Raw genomic sequence first — 19674 nt, forward strand, 5'->3', positions numbered from 1 at the left:
CCAGAAAGTGACTATAAGACTTCAGCTAAGACACCACAACAGACCAGCCTGAGATCACCGAGCGCTAGCTCACCAGGTCAGTGTTCCCTCAAAACTTTCCTTAATTTTTGATAATATATGAATGTCTCTTACGGTCTCCTTACCCACAATATATACTCTCACTCTTCCTTGTGTTCCTGTATAGCACATTGTGACCAGCAGCAGCTTGTTGTCTGCTGAATGTTATTCTGTAGCTGCTCATCCAGGGGCCATTTACAGAATGGAAACAAAATAAATCATTCTAGTTGTTGTAGGTAATTTGATGCAGTTTGTAAAACATTCAACAAGAGGGGATGATCTGCTGGATCTGATCATTTCTAATAGTCCAGGACTTGTTGGAAATGTCTCTGTTGGTGAAAACCTTGGTAATAGTGACCATAACCTGTTCAGATTCCTCCTAAATAACTAACAGAGATTGGGAGGGCAACTACATAGGATAAGTGAGAGACATTTAAATCTATGTTGAGTAACTTTACAGCAAAATGTACACTCATAGGGAACAAGTCTTACATTATCTTCCCCTCATGGCTCAATAAACAATTAAATTTTTTTGTATATGAATACACACATGGTGGCTCAGTGGTTAGCGTTGGAGTCCTGTGTTCGAATCCTGCCAAGGAAAACATCTACAAGGAACTTGTATACTTTCCCCGTATTTGCATGGGTTTCCTCCCACGCTCCAAAGACATACTGATAGGGGAAAAACAACAACAACAAAAAATGTGTATTTAAAAACAATATATAAATCTGCAGGATTACAAAGCCCTTAATAAAATCTACAAAATGGAAATGAAATCAGCTAAAATACATAATGAAAGGCAGGCGGCTAGGAGAATTAAAACTAACCCCCAAATTCTTTAACCATATAAAAAAAAAAAATAATGTGTCCCTTAAATAATAGTAATGGAGAGTTGGTCACCAGAGACCAAGAAAACGCAGAGCTACTAAATGGGTTCTTTAGTTTTGTGTATTCAGAAGAACAGGGAGTAATTGATGTCGATGCCACCAATGTCGGTATACTAGACTGACAAATCAAACGTGAACAAGACTCCAGGTTCAGATGCATTACACCCATGGGTACTTAAAGAACTTGAATGTTAGGGATTCTCTAGTGACTGATACAGTGCCAAGGCAAATGTTGGGTTTTCAGATAGGGCTCTAGGTCAATTGACTTGGATAATATAATTTGTAATTGGATTTAAAACTGATTAAAGGATCATATTCAGACAGTTGTGGTCAAAGGCTGCAGTTTAGACTGGTCCTCTGTTATAAGTGGTGCACCCCAGGGTTCAGTGCTGGGTCCTCTGTTATTTTACTTATTTATTAATGATATAGAAGATGAGATTAATAGCACTGCAGATGACACCGAGCTATGTAGTACAGTGCAGTCTATGGTGGATATTAAAAGCAGACTTGGGATAAACTGAGTGGTTAAACATCCACATGGCCAATGAGGCTCAATGTAGATAAATGTAAAGTTATGCATCTGGGTAAAAATAATCTGGATGTAACATGTCCTGGGGGGGAGTAAAGCTGAGACAGTCACTGGTGGAGAAGGGCTTGGGTGTACTTGTAGATCATAGGTTAAATTACAGCATGCAATGTCGGATGCTTCTAAGGCCAGCAGGATATTGTCATGTCTTAATGGGAATATAGACTCATGGGACAGGGATGTGAGATTACCACTGTATAAGTCATTGATGCGGAACCAGGTGGAATATGCAGTTTAGTTCTGGGCACCAGTTCATAGAAAGAACATCCTAGAGTTGGAAAAGGTTATATGGAGGGCCACAAAGCTAATAAGGTGCATGGAGGACCTCAGTTATTAGGAGAGATGAATCCTTTTTGATCTCTAAACTGTGGTTTTCTACCTACACTGATACATTGGAGGTTTGTGCTGCTGACCTCATAGATGATTATCTAGACACAGTTGTAAGAAACCCTCACCTCTGATCAGCATTAGCTATAGCTGGATGTGAAACAGAACGTTCCCATTTATTGACACCAAGCAAAGAAGAACACATAGTCATCAACATGCTGCAATGCATGGCGTTTATTTGTTGCTTTCTTCTCTTTAGATAATGGCGCGCACCCTGATCCTCCTTACTTTCGCTCTCATACTGTCTAAGACTAAAGCTAGTGACCCTGGAATAAAGGGTAGACTGACCCTGAAGGGACTGCAGTATGGTGAGTATACGGCTTCTAATGTATGAATGGAACAATCCTACTTAAAGGTCTGTTAATGTAATTAGTCATCATATAATGGGAAATTCTACAACTTGTTTTGTCCTGCTCACACCGCTGATGTTTGTTACAGTGTAAAGGCAATTCAAGTCATCACTTTCCTTAGCAGGAAGGACAAAAAGTCTCCTGAATGTAGGGGCTAATCCCAGGAGATATATGAACCCATAATATGGAAACAGGTGTCCCAACTAGTGCTGTATATGGCTTCATTATTTAATGAATAGTGGGTGACTATACTATTGAATTTTATGTTATATCTGTTTTTTCCTGTCAGGTTGGCAGGTAGGTTTGGAGGAGATGCACAAGCGACTTGAGACCCTTCAAATCCCCGACGTCAAAGGCTCAGTCTCGGTTGCTGTTCTTGGTCGCATTTACTATTATGTCTCTGAGTAAGTTATCGTCAGATGGAAAGGGAAATTACTCAACACTTCAGGTACACTGATACTTTGTTATACCTAGTGCAGGGCTTGAGCGGTGGTGGAGCATGACACAAGGATACAAAAAATAGCAAAAATAGAATCCCTTCTCAGGCCATGCACTAGACATAGCAGTATTCAGGATTTACCCAGAGTGTATCCTTAAAGGGATTCTACCATTAAAACTTCTTTTTTTGTGGATAAGATGTCAGAATAGCCTTTAGAAAGGCTATTCGTCTCTTACCTTTAGATGTGATCTCCGCCGTACAGGCCCAAAGCCTGGTAGGATTAACATCGAATCCCGGAGAAGTAAGTAAAACTGTTTATTAAATTCCCTCACCTCCCCTATGGCTCTGATTATTATACTCAGGGGTTTAAAAAGAAAAAAAATTAAATTGCTGTGGCGCCGGCCCCTCCAGAGTGCCGCCTGACCTCACTTCGTTAGAGGTGCGGCCCTGCCAGCCACTAAGCTTATTTTTTTTTCTACTGTATCTAACAATTGTGTGCCAATATATGACATATGGATTGTATTCGTTGTCACAGGACAACCCCTTTAATAAAGGGGGAGCTGGTGGACGGGTATTACTTTAGTAATGATACAGTACAATGTTGTCCAAAAGTATTGGCACCCATGCAATTCTGTCAGATAATACTAATTTTCTTCCAGAAAATGATTGCAATCACAAATTCTTTGGTATTATTATCTTCATTTAATTTGTCTTCAATGGAAAACCACAAAAGAATTGTCAAAAAGCCAAATTGGATATCATTCCACAGCAAACATAAAAAAGGGGTGGACAAAAGTATTGGCACTGTTTGAAAAATCATATGATGCTTCTCTAATTTGTGTAATTAACAGCACCTGTTACTTATCTGAGGCACCTAACAGGTGGTGGCAATAACTAAATCACACTTGCAGCCAGTTGAAATGGATTAAAGTTGTCTTAACCTCTGTCCTGTGTCCTTGTGTATACCACATTGAGCATGGGGAAAAGAAAGAAGACCAAAGAACTGTCTGAGGACTTGAGAAGCAAAATTGTGAGGAAGCATGAGCAATCTCAAGGCTACAAGTCCATCTCCAAAGACCTGAATGTTCCTGTGTCTACTGTGCGTAGTGTCAACAAGAAGTTTAAAGCCCTGACACTGTGGCTAACCTCCCTAGATGTGGACGGAAAAGAAAAATCGACGAGAGATTTCAACGCAAGATTGTGCGGATGGTGGATAAAGAACCTCGACTAACATTCAAACAAGTTCAAGCTGCCCTTCAGTCCGAGGGTACAACAGTGTCAACCTGTACTATCCGTCGGCGTCTGAATGAAAAGGGACTGTATGGTAGGATACCCAGGAAGACCCCATTTATTACCCAGAGACATAAAAAAAGCCAGGCTGGACTTTGCCAAAACTTACCTGAGAAAGCCAAAAACGTTTTGGAAGAATGTTCTCTGGTCAGATGAGACAAAAGTAGAGCTTTTTGGGAAAAGGCAGCAACATAGAGTTTACAGGGGAAAAAAAGAGGCCTTCAAAGAAAAGAACATGGTCCCTACAGTCAAACATGGCGGAGGTTCCCTGATGTTTTGGGGTAGCTTTGCTGCCTCTGGCACTGGACTGCTTGACCGTGTGCATGGCATTATGAAGTCTGAAGACTACCAACAAATTTTGCAGCATAATGTAGGGCCCAGTGTGAGAAAGCTGGGTCTCCCTCAGAGGTCATGGGTCTTCCAGCAGGACAATGACCCAAAACACACTTCAAAAAGCACTAGAAAATGGTTTGAGAGAAAGCACTGGAGACTTCTAAAGTGGCCAGCAATGAGTCCAGACCTGAATCCCATAGAACACCTGTAGAGAGATCTCAAAATGGCAGCTTGGAGAAGGCCCCTTCACATCTCAGGGACCTGGAGCAATTTGCCAAAGAAGAATGGTCTAAAATTCCAGCAGAGCATTGTAAGAAACTCATTGATGGTTACCGGAAGCGGTTGTTCGCAGTTATTTTGTCTAAAGGTTGTGCTACCAAGTATTAGGCTGAGGGTGCCAATACTTTTGTCCGACCCATTTTTGGAGTTTTGTGTAAAATGATCAATGATTTGACTTTTTTTTCATTCTCTTTTGTGTTTTTTTCATCGCAAACAAAATAAATGAAGATATTAATACCAAAGAGTTTGTGCTTGCAATCATTTTCTGGAAGAACATGAGTATTATCTGACAGAATTGCAGGGGTGCCAATACTTTTGGCCAACGCTGTATATAATAAGCCCCCTTTGTGGTGTTTGTAGGCAGTTAAAACTTTTTCATGCAAGCCTGTGTCTATGTGGAGAATTTCAAGTTCTGAATGGAAAAATTAGAACTACTACTGTTGCTATAAAGCAGTGATTATGAAGGCCTAAAATGTCATAAATTCTTGGCCACTGATAATAGGTAATGGTATTAACCGCAACAAAATCTACAACAAAAAAAGCTGCGTTTCTGCAATGTGGGGCCTTAGCCTTATATGTAGCTGAAGAAGACCAACAGATACGTTGTTATAGACTTTGCTGTATATTTTTGCTTCCAATGCAGGTTACAGATACAGAACCTGGATCTCTCGTCTTCAGATATCACATTCTCATCGGACACCGGAGTTAATGTCTTCATCAACAATGGGCAAATCCATGTGACAGGATTACTAAAAATAAAAACAGCTATCTTGTGAGTGTATAGGGGATGGCAGAGGGGAACTAACATTGTGAGGGGAATAGTAGAGTTGTATCATTAGAAAAAGCTATTTGTCTGTTTCTGGGAGAGCTGGGTGACACTATCTCACCACCGTATAAGCTCCATAAATCATCTCTCAGCTTTACCAAAGATAGAACATAAGAAACTAATGACAAAACTAGGCAACATTCTTCTCCTTAGCTCTGCATCATCATGGCTGGAGCTCAAAGTCCAAGGTCTGACTCTTAATGGAACACTGGGGATCACATGTGATGATTACGGACATGGAGCTGTATGGGATGCTGGGTGCTCCTCCAATGCCGGATATGTCAACCTCTGGTTCCATGGTGGATCTGGGTGAGTGGTATCTATCTATCTATCTATCTATCTATCTATCTATCTATCTATCTATCTATCTATCTGTATACCATATTTTATATCTTTTTATCTCTCTGTCTCTACACACAGATGGCTATTTGATATGTTCAAAGGTGCAATAATGGGACCCATACATGATGCTCTACATAATGAGGTCAGTAGATGGGTGCACGGGTGTCACTAGCCAGGGGCTGGGCAATGTTATCATCATGTGTCCTTTGTTTCCTGTAGATTTGCCCTCAGTTTTCAAAAACAGTTGAAAATATGGAGGAAATTTTGGGCAACTTCCCAGGTAACCAGTCTGTAATGACACTTTTACATACTGTCCACTGTTTCTACTACCAAGCCTATTTGTCAGTGAAAGTTGCCCTTTTGTCCTTGCCCTCCAATAGTTCCATGCACTGCAGCCCCCTTCTGTTTGCAAGGAGCCTATAACCTTTCCTTATATAAGGTCATTCAGCATCTCCTACCAGAGCTGTACAACTAATGGACTTACATTTCCTACAGCATGTCACCTCCACTCTCTTTGTATCTGCAGTTTTCTTATCCGTGGATCAAGTTTCCTTATTTGAGATCTCATTGTTGAATCCTCCTCTCATCACTGAACAGAACTTTGATCTCCTGGTGAAGGTAGGTGGTGTGGTGGATGGGTTAAGATGAGTGAACATATAAACCCTTCATTGTTTTAATTCCTCCTCAGGGTGAATTTGTGGGTCGGTATGAACACTGGTATCTTCCCTTTCCTCCAGAGAAGCTTATCCTGCCAGATATTGATTCCCACATGTTACTCCTGGCGCTTTCTGAGTTTACAGCAAACTCTGCTGGTTTAGTGCACTATAAAGCTGGAGCACTGAGGATTAACATCACCGATGACATGGTAAGCAGAGGAGCTATGGAATATGAAGCAAATATCCAAACTCATTAACACTCAGACTACACCCCCAAAGACCCCAGGCCACTCACTGTACATAAACAGTAAACACAGACCCCCTAAATAAATACAGATCCCAGACCACACCATCTAAATAAGAACAGACCCCAGACCTACCTAAACTAATACAGACCCAGACTCTGTAGATGCTTATCTTTTCTTCTGCTTACTCATAGTGAGGATAAAAATCAGTCCATGGTCATGTGATATACGGTCCATAGTCATGTGATATACAGTCCATGGTCATGTGATGGACACACAAGTGCACAGTTCGTTATAGTCACCGCAAGGTAATCAGACATCTGCTTGGTAACGAGCTGTACACCTATGTGTCTATCCCATGACCATGGACTGTACATCACATGACCATGGACCATATATCACATGACCATAGAATGAATTTTATCCACTTGGAGTAAGCAGAATGAAAGTCAGCAATCTGAGATCTAGAAAACCGTGAGGACACTATATTGTAAAATTGTAGAACTTCATTATACAAAAAATAACATTTGTCACTCAATTTTGGTCTGAAAGTGGACAACCCCTTTAATGTCCTGAGAGGGAAGAGGACTATTTGAACAAGGAGAGGTGAGGATTTAGCCAGAAAGTAGAGTTCTTAGTAGAATTGTCCGCACTATCAGTAATTCAGGAAGTCTCTTTATTCTAAAAGAGTTGGCAAATACAATATAAAGACTACATATGGAGCTGAGAGAGCAAGGATTCTGTAATACGGACAGCCACTGGCAGACATGTGGTCACTAACACTCACAACAATACAGCATATATACATACCTATACAGAATATGCACATATGTACAAAGAACATATGAAGACACATACACAGAATGCTCTATGGCTAGGTCTATCCAAACTATTCTGCAAAGAAGACACTTTCCTGTTTGTAACCTCCTCTTCTCGACTGTATTACTGACATGCTACACAGTGGCATACAATGCATCTGAAAACTCTATGGACAAGGGGCAGTATTTAAATTAATCGGTAACTGCGATATGATGATGCTCCTGAATATGTGGAGCCATGTGGGCTATAACAGGATTTTACTGACGGTGGGTATAAAGTTATTTGAATACTGTGCTGGTGGCACATATGCATTTTTCAGGCACAAAGTGTGAACATAGCCTGATACCACACCCCAAAATCAAAACTAATTGAAATCAAAATAAATTAAATACAAGCTCCAGACCTTCTAAAAACTACAAACCCTTCAACATAAAAGATAAAATAACCCCCAAATAAGTGTACACATTGTATTAAGTATGACTAGTATTACCCTAGTATTACCCTGTATGTATATTACCCTTAGGGCTAGTTCACACGGGGACATGGACGCTGATTTTGACAGCTGATTTTGCGGCCAAATCAGCCTCCATAAAATGGAGCCCTATGTGAATTGCTAGCTTTTTTTTTTCTGCTAGCTTTTTTTATTGCTAGCTTTTTTGCTAGCAGAAAAAGAAGCGACATGACCTTTCTTCAGGCGTTTTCCGCCTGAAAAAATGAATTGGAGTCTATTGGGCGCTGAAAAAACAGCTAGCGATTTTTGGTCGCTTTTTTTTGCAGCTGTTTTGGCAAAAACAGCGACTGAAACAGCTAGCTGTTTTTTATCACACTTTTGGAAGTGACATCCCAGAGGAGTGGCCATGGGTGTTGGCTGCTTCCTGCAGCCATTTTGTGACAGTACTCATCACAGCACAGCACATCTGGATACAGCAGCATTTTTGATATCAAAGATAGCAGCTTGCTATGAAGTAGCAGTGAGCTCTGCTCAGTTGGAGATATGTGCTAAAATGGCGCCTACAGACAAAAAGGGGTTGGTTTTGGCCATGCCCAGTGGGCTGGCTAGTTAAAAAATGGGCTGGGGAAAAAAAAAAGCTTAAAAAAAAACAGCGACCGAAAAAGCGTCAAAAACAGCGTCAAAAACAGCGTCCAATGCAAAAAACAGCGTCCAAAAAAAGCGAGGCTTAAAAATCAGTGACAAAATCAGCTAGCTTTTTTCACGTGTGAACTTAGCCTTATCATACATGTTGAAAAAAAGTGATTCTGTGCAATGTCCATATATACACAGAATAATTGGGCAACACGGTGGCTCAGTGGTTAGCACTGCAGCCTTGCAGCGCTGGAGTCCTAGATTCAAATCCTGCCAAGGTTTGCATGGATTTCCTCTCATATGCAAAAGACATACTGAAAAGAAAAAATGTACATTATGAGTCTTGTAAGGGGCTCACAATCTACAAAAGAAAAAAAAAGAATAATAACAGATACTGAGAGCTACACATAACATACAGGTCAAGAGAAGTGGTACTGTGCAGTGTCAATACATACAGAACAAGAGAAGTGGTACTGTGCAATCTCTGTGTATAAAGAACAATACTGATACTGAGAATTATACATAACACATGGGACAGGAGAAGTGGTACTGTGCAATGTCTGTATATATAGAATAATACTGATACTGAGAATTACACATAACATACAGGACAGGAGAAGTGGTACTGTGCAATGTCTGTGTATACAGAATAATATTGATATTGAGAATTACACATAACATATAGGACAGGAGAAGTGTCACTGTGCAATGTTTGTATATACAGAATAATACTGATACTGAGAATTACACATAACATACAGGACAGGAGAAGTGGTACTGTGCAATGTCTGTATATATAGCATAATACGGATACTGAGAATTACACATAACATACAGGACAGGAGAAGTGGTACTGTGCAATCTCTGTGTATACAGAATAATACTGATACTGAGAATTATACATAACACATGGGACATGAGAAGTGGTACTGTGCAATGTCTGTATATATAGAATAATACTGATACTGAGAATTACACATAACATACAGGAAAGAAGTGGTACTGTGCAATCTCTGTGCATACAGAATAATACTGATACTGAGAATCATACATAACACATGGGACATGAGAAGTGGTACTGTGCAATGTCTGTATATATAGAATGATACTGAGAATTACATTTAACATACAGGACAGGAGAAGTGGTACTGTGCAATGTCTGTGTATACAGAATAATATTGATATTGATAATTACACATAACATATAGGACAGGAGAAGTGGTACTGTGCAATGTCTGTATATACAGAATAATACTGATACTGAGAATTACACATAACATACTGGACAGGAGAAGTGGTACTGTGCAATGTCTGTGTATACAGAATAATATTGATATTGAAAATTACACATAACATATAGGACAGGAGAAGTGTCACTGTGCAATGTTTGTATATACAGAATAATACTGATACTGAGAATTACACATAACATACTGGACAGGAGAAGTGGTACTGTGCAATGTCTGTGTATACAGAATAATATTGATATTGAGAATTACACATAACATATAGGACAGGAGAAGTGTCACTGTGCAATGTTTGTATATACAGAATAATACTGATACTGAGAATTACACATAACATACTGGACAGGAGAAGTGGTACTGTGCAATGTCTGTGTATACAGAATAATATTGATATTGAGAATTACACATAACATATAGGACAGGAGAAGTGTCACTGTGCAATGTTTGTATATACAGAATAATACTGATACTGAGAATTACACATAACATACAGGACAGGAGAAGTGGTACTGTGCAATGTCTGTATATATAGCATAATACGGATACTGAGAATTACACATAACATACAGGACAGGAGAAGTGGTACTGTGCAATCTCTGTGTATACAGAATAATACTGATACTGAGAATTATACATAACACATGGGACATGAGAAGTGGTACTGTGCAATGTCTGTATATATAGAATAATACTGATACTGAGAATTACATTTAACATGCAGGACAAGAGAAGTGGTACTGTGCAATGTCTGTGTATACAGAATAATATTGATATTGAGAATTACACATAACACACAGGACAGGAGAAGTGGTACTGTGCATTGACCATTTTAATACATAATACAGACACTGAAATCATCCCTAATATACAGGATAAGAGAAGTGATACTGTGCAGTGGCCGGACACAAAATAATAATAGATACTGAGGAGTACACATAACATACAGATATATTTTTGGATAATTTTTTTATGCACATAACATGCTTGTTTATTTTATTTTGTTTGCTCGGCCTCCTGTCTTCCATGACAACCACTTGAACACCGCAATCTCATTGTGGGGGGATCAGAGGGGTGGTGAGGAGAAGGCGATCTTACCCCTGAATATCCAGATGCTGTGATCACTATTGATCATGGCATCCAACGGATGACGCCAGTGGAGTCAGCAGCTCCTGTACATTACAGTGCTGTACTATTACGGTGCTGAGAATTAAAGGGGTATTCCCACCTCACATACTCATCAGTCTTTACTACTGTAAAATCTTCATTCTTCCTGGTTTCTTGCATCATTTGGTGGGCGGGGTTTCACATGCAACCTGCCGTTTAGCTCTGCCCCCAAATTCGTGTGTAGCTCCGCCCACCCACATTGGACTATGAAGTACAGGCAGCAGCAACTCCATTCTGTGTTACATACAAACACTGCCTGTCTCTGCTATAATGAACACAAATGAATTAGCTAGCCTGATAACTGGGAGAACAGAAGAAATGAAAGCAGCTCCTCTCCTCTATCTGAGTGCAGGACCTAGGTCACGTGGTGTAGACACAGGAATAGCTAGATACACAGGCTCGCTCCCGTGCACTTAGCCCCTCCTCCCTCCCCCCTGAGAGCAGCAGATACATCACTTGACTCATGAGCAGCTAAGTCAGGGCTGTGTCAACAATGAATTGAATAAAGTAAGATAGTGGACAAACAAAGCAGTTTTTCTGAAGCAGTGTATTTAGGAAAAGTCTTACATCCACATTAACAAGCAGTATAGATAGGATCCTTGTGATGGGACAACCCCTTTAAGTAAATGCTCAGTGTGACGTCATAGTATGGTGTTGAGTGGAAAGGGGTTAAATCTTGATGAAAAGGGTCTGTCTGCTGCAGTGGGGAGAGCTGGCTGGGTCTCGACTCCATTCAGACACTTCAAGTATTTGGGATGTTTAAGACAAATTCCTTGCAACCCAGATGTGTGTTTGGGCAGACAGCTCACAGGTTGGTGGTTCTGCTTCTGGGAAAACTGCTGAGTAAAATAAAAGTTGTTTGGTGTGTTTAGCATGCTGTGCAGTAGGCTCAGCTCTCTTTATGTAGTAGCTTGTGGTGTAGGTAGTGGCCAGACAGCCAAGGGTTTCATTTTGTATTGTTTATATTATTCTTGACTGCCTAAGAACCGCCAATAAAATTGGTTGCTGCCAGTTCCACTATACTGGACGGGAGCTGATTGTTATTCATGTGCCAAACATGCCGTGATCACCAAACGTGCCCGTCTATCTCAGTAGACAGCGATCCCTGAGCTAATTCTGTCAAGGTACTGGGATTAGGTTAATAGGCAATTTACTCCTGACAGACTCCCATTAAGCCACTTTGCCACAACTCTGGAAGTGTGCTTTACTGTCCATGTCTGTGACCCATTTGTGCCAGATCTTTGAGTTCCTTGCTAATGTCTTGAGATGTTTTTCAGTATTTTCAAATAATTTGTTAGAAAAGTTGTTTGGCTTGTGTACAAAGTAGAGCTCTAAAACAATGTGCTAATACTATAGTTTCTTGACCTAGAATCTATTCAGGGAATAAATACAAGTTTTAATGTCTGCAGGCTAAGTATATGTAATTTTAATGTCTGCAGGCTAAGTATATGTAATAACCTAAAAATGAAACAATGCAGTGTCTCTCTCTCTCTCTATACAGTATATATGACAAGGAAAGTCATACTGTGCAGTGTCCATATATATAGTACAAGGGAATCAGTATACTACATACAGGGCTATAGAGGTGGTGGTGTTCAGTGTCTATGTGCAAGGCTATAGAAATGGTACCATGTCTTTACAGAGAGCAACAGATATTGTACTGTGCAGTGTCTATATATCCTATTAATATTATAAATGTGAAAGTTTGTGAGTTTGGATGTTTGTGTGTTTGGATGTTTGTTTGGCTTTGATTTGGCTGAAATTTTCCACAAACATAGTTAATACACCCGATTGCGCAATAGGCTACTTTTCGTCACAATAGCGCACATACGTTTGTGCCAGGACCCCCACAAAACCCAAACTCACACCACCATCTCTGCAATCCTATTAATATTATAAATGTGAAAGTTTGTGAGTTTGGATGTTTGTGGGTTTGTGTGTTCGGATGTTTGTTAGTCAATCACACAAAACCCGCTCCACCGATTTGGCTGAAATTTTCCACAAACATAGTTAATACACCCCATTGCGCAATAGGCTACTTTTCGTCACAATAGCGCACATACGTTTTTCCCAGGACCCCCACAAACCCCAAACTCACATCACTATCTCTGCAATCTCACACACTTTGGACCCCGATTTGGCTGAAATTTTCCACAAACATAGTCCCTACACTCGATTGCGCAATAGGCTACTTTTCGTCACAATAGCGCACATACGTTTTTCCCAGGACCCTTTGGATGTTCGGATCTTTGGCGGTCAATCACGCAAAAACCGCTCCACCGATTTGGCTGAAATTTTCCACAAACATAGTCCCTACACTCGATTGTGCAATAGGCTACTTTTCGTCACAATAGCGCACATACGTTTTTCCCAGGACCCTTTGGATGTTCGGATCTTTGGAGGTCAATCACGCAACAACCGCTCCACCGATTTGGCTGAAATTTTCCACAAACATAGTCCCTACACTCGATTGCGCAATAGGCTACTTTTCGTCACAATAGCGCACATACGTTTTTCCCAGGACCCCCACAAAACCCAAACTCACATCACTATCTCTGCAATCTCACACACTTTGGACCATAGCAAGCCACAAAATTCATATTACCCCCTACAGCAGAGGTCAGCAACCCCTGGCACACATGCCAAGAGTGGCACTCCTGCCATATTTCACTGGCATGCCAGCAGCACAGGACCTGCAAGAGTTAAATAAAGTCTCTGCTAGAGCTCAAGCATAAGGACACCCCCCTTTGCGAGATGTGCAGGAAACCCAGGGGGTGGAGCTTAGTCGCTCAAGTCTCTGCCTGCTATAGTGATAGCTCCTGCCGAAGCTGCTAGCAAACAAAGTAAGAAACACACCTCCCTTCCTTTACTTCCTATTCTCATTAATGTCAGGCATGGGGTTATTAGTTTAGTGTTAGTAACTCCATGTACCTCACATTAATAGGAATAAACCCCATCATGTCCCTCATATTAACCCCTGTGTGCCCCATATAAAGGTTACTAATATGTGAGACATATGGAGGTACTAATAAAAGACCTCAGTAATGAAGATACTTAATTATTACCTCCAAGTTTCTCACATATCAGTAACTAGAGATGAGCGAGTACTGTTGGGATCAGCCGATCTGAACAGCACGCTCCATAGAAATGAATGGATGCACCTGGTACTTCAGCTTGGACGTAGCCAGCGCGCTTAACCCCCCGCGTGTCGGCTACGTCCATTCATTTCTATGCGAGTGTGCTGTTCGGATCGGCTGATCCGAACAGTACTCGCTCATCTCTATCAGTAACTCTTACACAGGGGTTAATGTGAGGGACATGATGGGGTTAATTGCTATTAATAAGAGGCACATGGAGTTACTAAACTGTCATGCACAGGGACAGACTTTATGTTGCTTACTCAAGAGTATCCTGTGCCCAAAACTTACATGTACTGGCGGAAAATAACAAATCATACAATGTCGTATATCGAAGTATATTAACCTGAAATACCTCTGTCCCAAAGTCACTATGTACAGTTTATACCAACACCGTATAGCGGCTGAAATACAAATTACATTCAACACAAAAGTCTCATGTGCTCTCAGAATTACAGCTACAGATACACAGCTACAGATACACAGTTACATTTTATATCCCATACCTTATACACAGTACGAAAACCTTACCCGCGCCTGTATATACCCATTTCTACAATCACCGCAGACGAAGTCGCGGGTACCAGCTAGTACTGTATATAATTATACATGTACAGCTGGTATAACCTGGGTATATACTGTATATAATATATCTGTAAAGCTGCTATAAGTTATACATCACCTGTATATAGCGATATGGACCATGCTGGTATAACCAGGGTATATACTGTATATAATTATATATGTACAGCTGGTATAACCTGGGTATATATTGAATATAATTATATATGTACAGCCGGTATAACCTGGGTATATACTGTATATAATTATATATGTACAGCCGGTATAACCCGGGTATATACTGTATATAATTATATATGTACAGCTGGTATAAGTTATACATCTTCTTGTATATAGTGATATGGACCATGCTGGTATAACCTGGGTATATACTGTATATAATTATATATGTACAGCCTGTATAAGTTATACATCTTATATATAGTGATAGGGACCATGCTGGTATAACCTGGGTATATACTGTATATCCTATTAATATTATAAATGTGAAAGTTTGTGAGTTTGGATGTTTGTGGGTTTGTGTGTTCAGATGTTTGTTAGTCAATCACGCAAAACCCGCTCGACCGATTTGGCTGAAATTTTCCACAAACATAGTTAATACACCCCATTGCGCAATAGGCTACTTTTCGTCACAATAGCGCACATACGTTTTTCCCAGGACCCCCACAAACCCCAAACTCACATCACCATCTCTGCAATCTCACACACTTTGGACCATAGCAAGCCACAAAATTCATATTGCCCTCTGCAGCCTCGCCCCTAACCCCACACAATCTCATATACATATACTTTACCACTTTGCCCCTCACCTTAACGATACTCCAGGAGGCTCTCTTTAACGCTCCGGAGCAGCCATGTTTGCCAACCCCCACCGCTCTGACAATCCGCGACACCGCCCACCCATGTCAATACCCCTAGGCGGTCTAATAAATGCAAAAAAAAAAAGTTTAAAAAAAGTTAAACAAATATTAAAAACAAAAAAAAGGATTAAAAATTCAAATCACCCCTCTTTCCCTAGAACACATATAAAAGTAGTTAAAAACTGTGAAACACATACATGTTAGGTATCCCCGCGTCCAAAATCGCCCGCTCTACAAAGCTATACAAATATTTTTCCTGTTCGGTAAACGCCGTAGCGGGAAAAATGGTCAAAAGTTTTGATTCTGATAAAAAGTGATCAAAGCAATAACATTTCCCGAAAATGGTAGAACTACAAAGTACACCCAGTCCCGCAAAAAAAGACGCCCTATACATCCCCGTACACGCACGTATAAAAAAGTTACGGCTGTCGGAATGTGGCGACTTTTCAAAAAAAATTTTTTTAACAGTTTTGGATTTGTTTTTAAGGCGTCAAAATGTAACTAAAACCATATAAATTTGGTATCCCCGGAATCGTAACGAAACACAGAATACAGGGAACATGTCATTTTGGTTGCACATTGAACGCCGTAAAACCAAAGCCCATAAGAAAGTCGCAGAAATGCATTTTTTCTTGAAATCCACCCCATTCTGATTTTTTTCCCTGCTTCCCAGTACATTATATAGAATAATTAATGGTGGCATCATGAAGAAAAATTTGTCCCGCAAAAATTAAGACCTCATATGGCTCTGGGAGCGGAGAAATAAAAAAGTTATGGGGTTTAGAAGGAGGGGAGTCAAAAACGAAAATCAAAAAATGCCATCGGCGGGAAAGGGTTAACTTCAAATACTTCTGTCCCAAAGTCACTATGTAAAGTTTCTCACAACACCGTATATATAGCAGCTCTAATACAAATTAACTTCAACCAAAAGTCTCACGTATTCTCTGAATTACAGAAAAAACAAGATACAAAGTTACATTTCATATCCCATACCTTATACACAGTACGAAAACCTTACCCGCGCCTCTATATACCCACTGCTACAATCACCGCAGACGAAGTCGCGGGTACCAGCTAGTCTCACATACTTTGGACCATAGCAAGCCACAAAATTCATATTGCCCTCTACAGCCTCGCCCCTAACCCCACACAATCACATATACATATACTTTACCACTTTGCCCCTCACCTTAACGATACTCCAGGAGGCTCTCTTTAACGCTCCGGAGCAGCCATGTTTGCCGACCCCCACCGCTCTGACAATCCGCGACACCGCCCACCCATGTCAATACCCCTAGGCGGTCTAATAAATGCAAAAAAAAAAGTTTAAAAAAAAGTAAAAAAAATATAAAAACAAATAAAAAGGCTTAAAAATTTAAATCACCCCCCTTTCCCTAGAACACATATAAAAGTAGTTAAAAACTGTGAAACACATACATGTTAGGTATCCCCGCGTCCGAAATCGCCCGCTCTACAAAGCTATATTTTTCCTGTTCGGTAAACGCTGTAGCGGGAAAAATGGTCAAAAGTTCCAAACCGCCGTTTTTTCACTGTTTTGATTCTGATAAAAATTTGAATAAAAAGTGATCAAAGCAATAACATTTCCCGAAAATGGTAGAACTACAAAGTACACCCGACCACGCAAAAAAAAACGCCCTATACATCCCCGTACACGGACGTATAAAAAAGTTACGGCTGTTGGAATATGACGACTTTTCAAAAAAAAATTTTTTAACACAGTTTTGGATTTTTTTAAGGGGTCAAAATGTAAATAAAACCATATAAATTTGGTATCCCCGCAATCGTAACGAAACACAGAATATAGGGGACATGTCATTTTGGCTGCAAAGTGAACGCTGTAAAACCAAAGCCCGTAAGAAAGTCGCAGAAATGCATTTTTTCGTCAAATCCACCCCATTCTGAATTTTTCCCTTGCTTCCCAGTACATTATATAGAATAAATAATGGTGGCATCATGAAGAAAAATTTGTCCCAGGAAAAATTAAGACCTCATATGACTCTGGGAGCGGAGAAATAAAAAAGTTATGGGGTTATTCGTCAAAAACGAAAAACGAAAATCAAAAAATGCCATCGACGGGAAAGGGTTAACTTCAAATACTTCTGTCCCAAAGTCACTATATAAAGTTTCTCACAACACCGTATAGCAGCTCAAATACAAATTACATCCAACACAAAAGTCTCACGTATTCTCAGAATTACAGCAAAAACAAGACACAAAGTTACATTTCATATCCCATCCCTTATACACAGTACGAAAACCTTACCCGCGCCTGTATATACCCACTGCTACAATCACCGCAGACGAAGTCGCGGGTACCAGCTAGTAATACCGTATTTTGCGGACTATAAGGCGCACCGGACTATAAGGCGCATTACCCATGAGTGCCTTATAGTCCTGCCTAGGTCCATATATAAGGCGCACCGGACTACAAGGCGCAGCGCTGTCCGGTGCGCCTTATATGATTGAAAGCGGCAGCCGGCAGACTTTGCCGGCGGCCGCTTAACCCCCCGCGTGCCAGCCGCTTCTATTCATTTCAATGGCACGCTTCCATTGAAATGAATGGAAGCGCTCGGCACACGAGGAGTTAAAGGGATTCTACCTTTAAAAGAACTTCCTTCTTGATCACGTCGGAATAGCCTTAAAAGACTATTCGTCTCTTACCTTTTTACCATAGCCAGCGCCGCCTTCTTCCGCAGCTCCGTCTCTGTCTTCTTTGGGCCTCATGGATGACGCGTGCGCAGTCGGCTCTAACAGGCTCTCGCAGCCAGAGCCGACTGCGCATGCGTCATCCATGAGGCCCAAAGAAGACGACACGGAAGGCGCGAACACAGCTCAGGGAGAAGGCGGCGCTGGCTATGGGAAAGGTAAGAGACGAATAGCCTTTTTAAGGCTATTCCGACGTGGTTAGGGGGAAGAAGTTCTTTTAATGGTAGAATCTAGAGTTGAGCGAGTACTGTTCGGATCGGCTGATCCGAACAGTACTCGCTCATCTCTAGCAGAATCTCTTTAAGCAGCGGCCGCCGGCAAAGTCTGCATGCCGCTTCCATACATTACAATGAGAGCGCGCTATTCAAATAGTTAGAGATGAACGAATACTATTTGAATAGCGCGCTCCCATTGCAATGTATGGAAGCGGCATGGAGACTTTGCCGGCGGCCGCCGCTTAACTCCTCGCGTGCCGCCGCTTCAAGCCTTATATAAGGCGCACCGGACTATAAGGCGCACTTTCGATTTCTGAGGAAATCGAAGTATTATATGTGCGCCTTATAGTCCGGAAAATACGATAATAATAATAATAAATTTTTTTATTTATATAGCGACAACATATTCCGCAGCACTGTACAATTTGTAGGGTTCAAATACAGACAGAAAGATACATTACAAAGAAAGTCATTTCACACAATGGGACTGAGGGCCCTGCTCGCAAGAGCTTACAATCTATGAGGTAGAGGGGGTGACACAAGAGGTAGCAGGGGCGGCATCAGAGGTAACATTGCTTATACAGAGGTCAGACAATTTTGTAATAGAGGTTACTGTCATTACAAAAACATAAAACTTTATGAGCCATCACCAGTCGTGTCCTTTAACATGCAGATGGTGCTAGGACATATAAAGTTAGCCTGATATGGTATCAGATCGTGTGGGGTAATGTGGGAGCGGGGACAGAGGAGGGTTTAAATTTTAGAGATTTTAATTACGGTACAGAAGGGTTTATATTAAGAATTGTGTTAGGCCTGTCTGAAAAGATGTGTCTTTAGTTTGCGTTTGAAACTGTAGAAATTGGGAGTTAATCTGATTGTCCGGGGTAGAGTATTCCAGAGAAGTGGTGCAGCTCGGGAGAAGTCTTGTATACGAGTGTGGGAGGTTCTGATGATAGAGGATGTAAGTGTTAGGTCATTAAGTGAACGGAGAGCACGGGTTGGGTGGTAGACAGAGATGAGGGAGGAGATGTATGGAGGTGCGGCATTATGGAGAGCCTTGTGGATGAGGGTGATAAGTTTATATTGTACTCTGTAATGAATAGGCAGCCGATGTAGCGACTGGCACAGACCAGAGGCATCGCTGTAGCGTCTCGCCTGATA

At 40.9% G+C, this 19674-nt stretch overlaps 1 protein-coding gene across 1 annotated transcript in view; it reads left to right on the top strand.

The window, feature by feature from the left end:
• Nucleotides 1-19674, top strand: part of LOC142208428 (bactericidal permeability-increasing protein-like) — a 33787-nt gene continuing 14113 nt past the window's right edge. The window contains exons 1-9 of the mRNA XM_075276934.1: nucleotides 1-76; nucleotides 2118-2226; nucleotides 2558-2672; nucleotides 5253-5381; nucleotides 5589-5744; nucleotides 5856-5919; nucleotides 5997-6057; nucleotides 6304-6395; nucleotides 6466-6642. Of these exons, the coding sequence (XP_075133035.1) occupies nucleotides 2121-2226; nucleotides 2558-2672; nucleotides 5253-5381; nucleotides 5589-5744; nucleotides 5856-5919; nucleotides 5997-6057; nucleotides 6304-6395; nucleotides 6466-6642 (900 nt within the window). The 5' untranslated portion in view covers nucleotides 1-76; nucleotides 2118-2120. The remainder of the gene's footprint in view (nucleotides 77-2117; nucleotides 2227-2557; nucleotides 2673-5252; nucleotides 5382-5588; nucleotides 5745-5855; nucleotides 5920-5996; nucleotides 6058-6303; nucleotides 6396-6465; nucleotides 6643-19674) is intronic.

This window comes from Leptodactylus fuscus, chromosome 6, assembly GCF_031893055.1.
Source record: "Leptodactylus fuscus isolate aLepFus1 chromosome 6, aLepFus1.hap2, whole genome shotgun sequence".
Classification (NCBI taxonomy): domain Eukaryota; kingdom Metazoa; phylum Chordata; class Amphibia; order Anura; family Leptodactylidae; genus Leptodactylus; species Leptodactylus fuscus.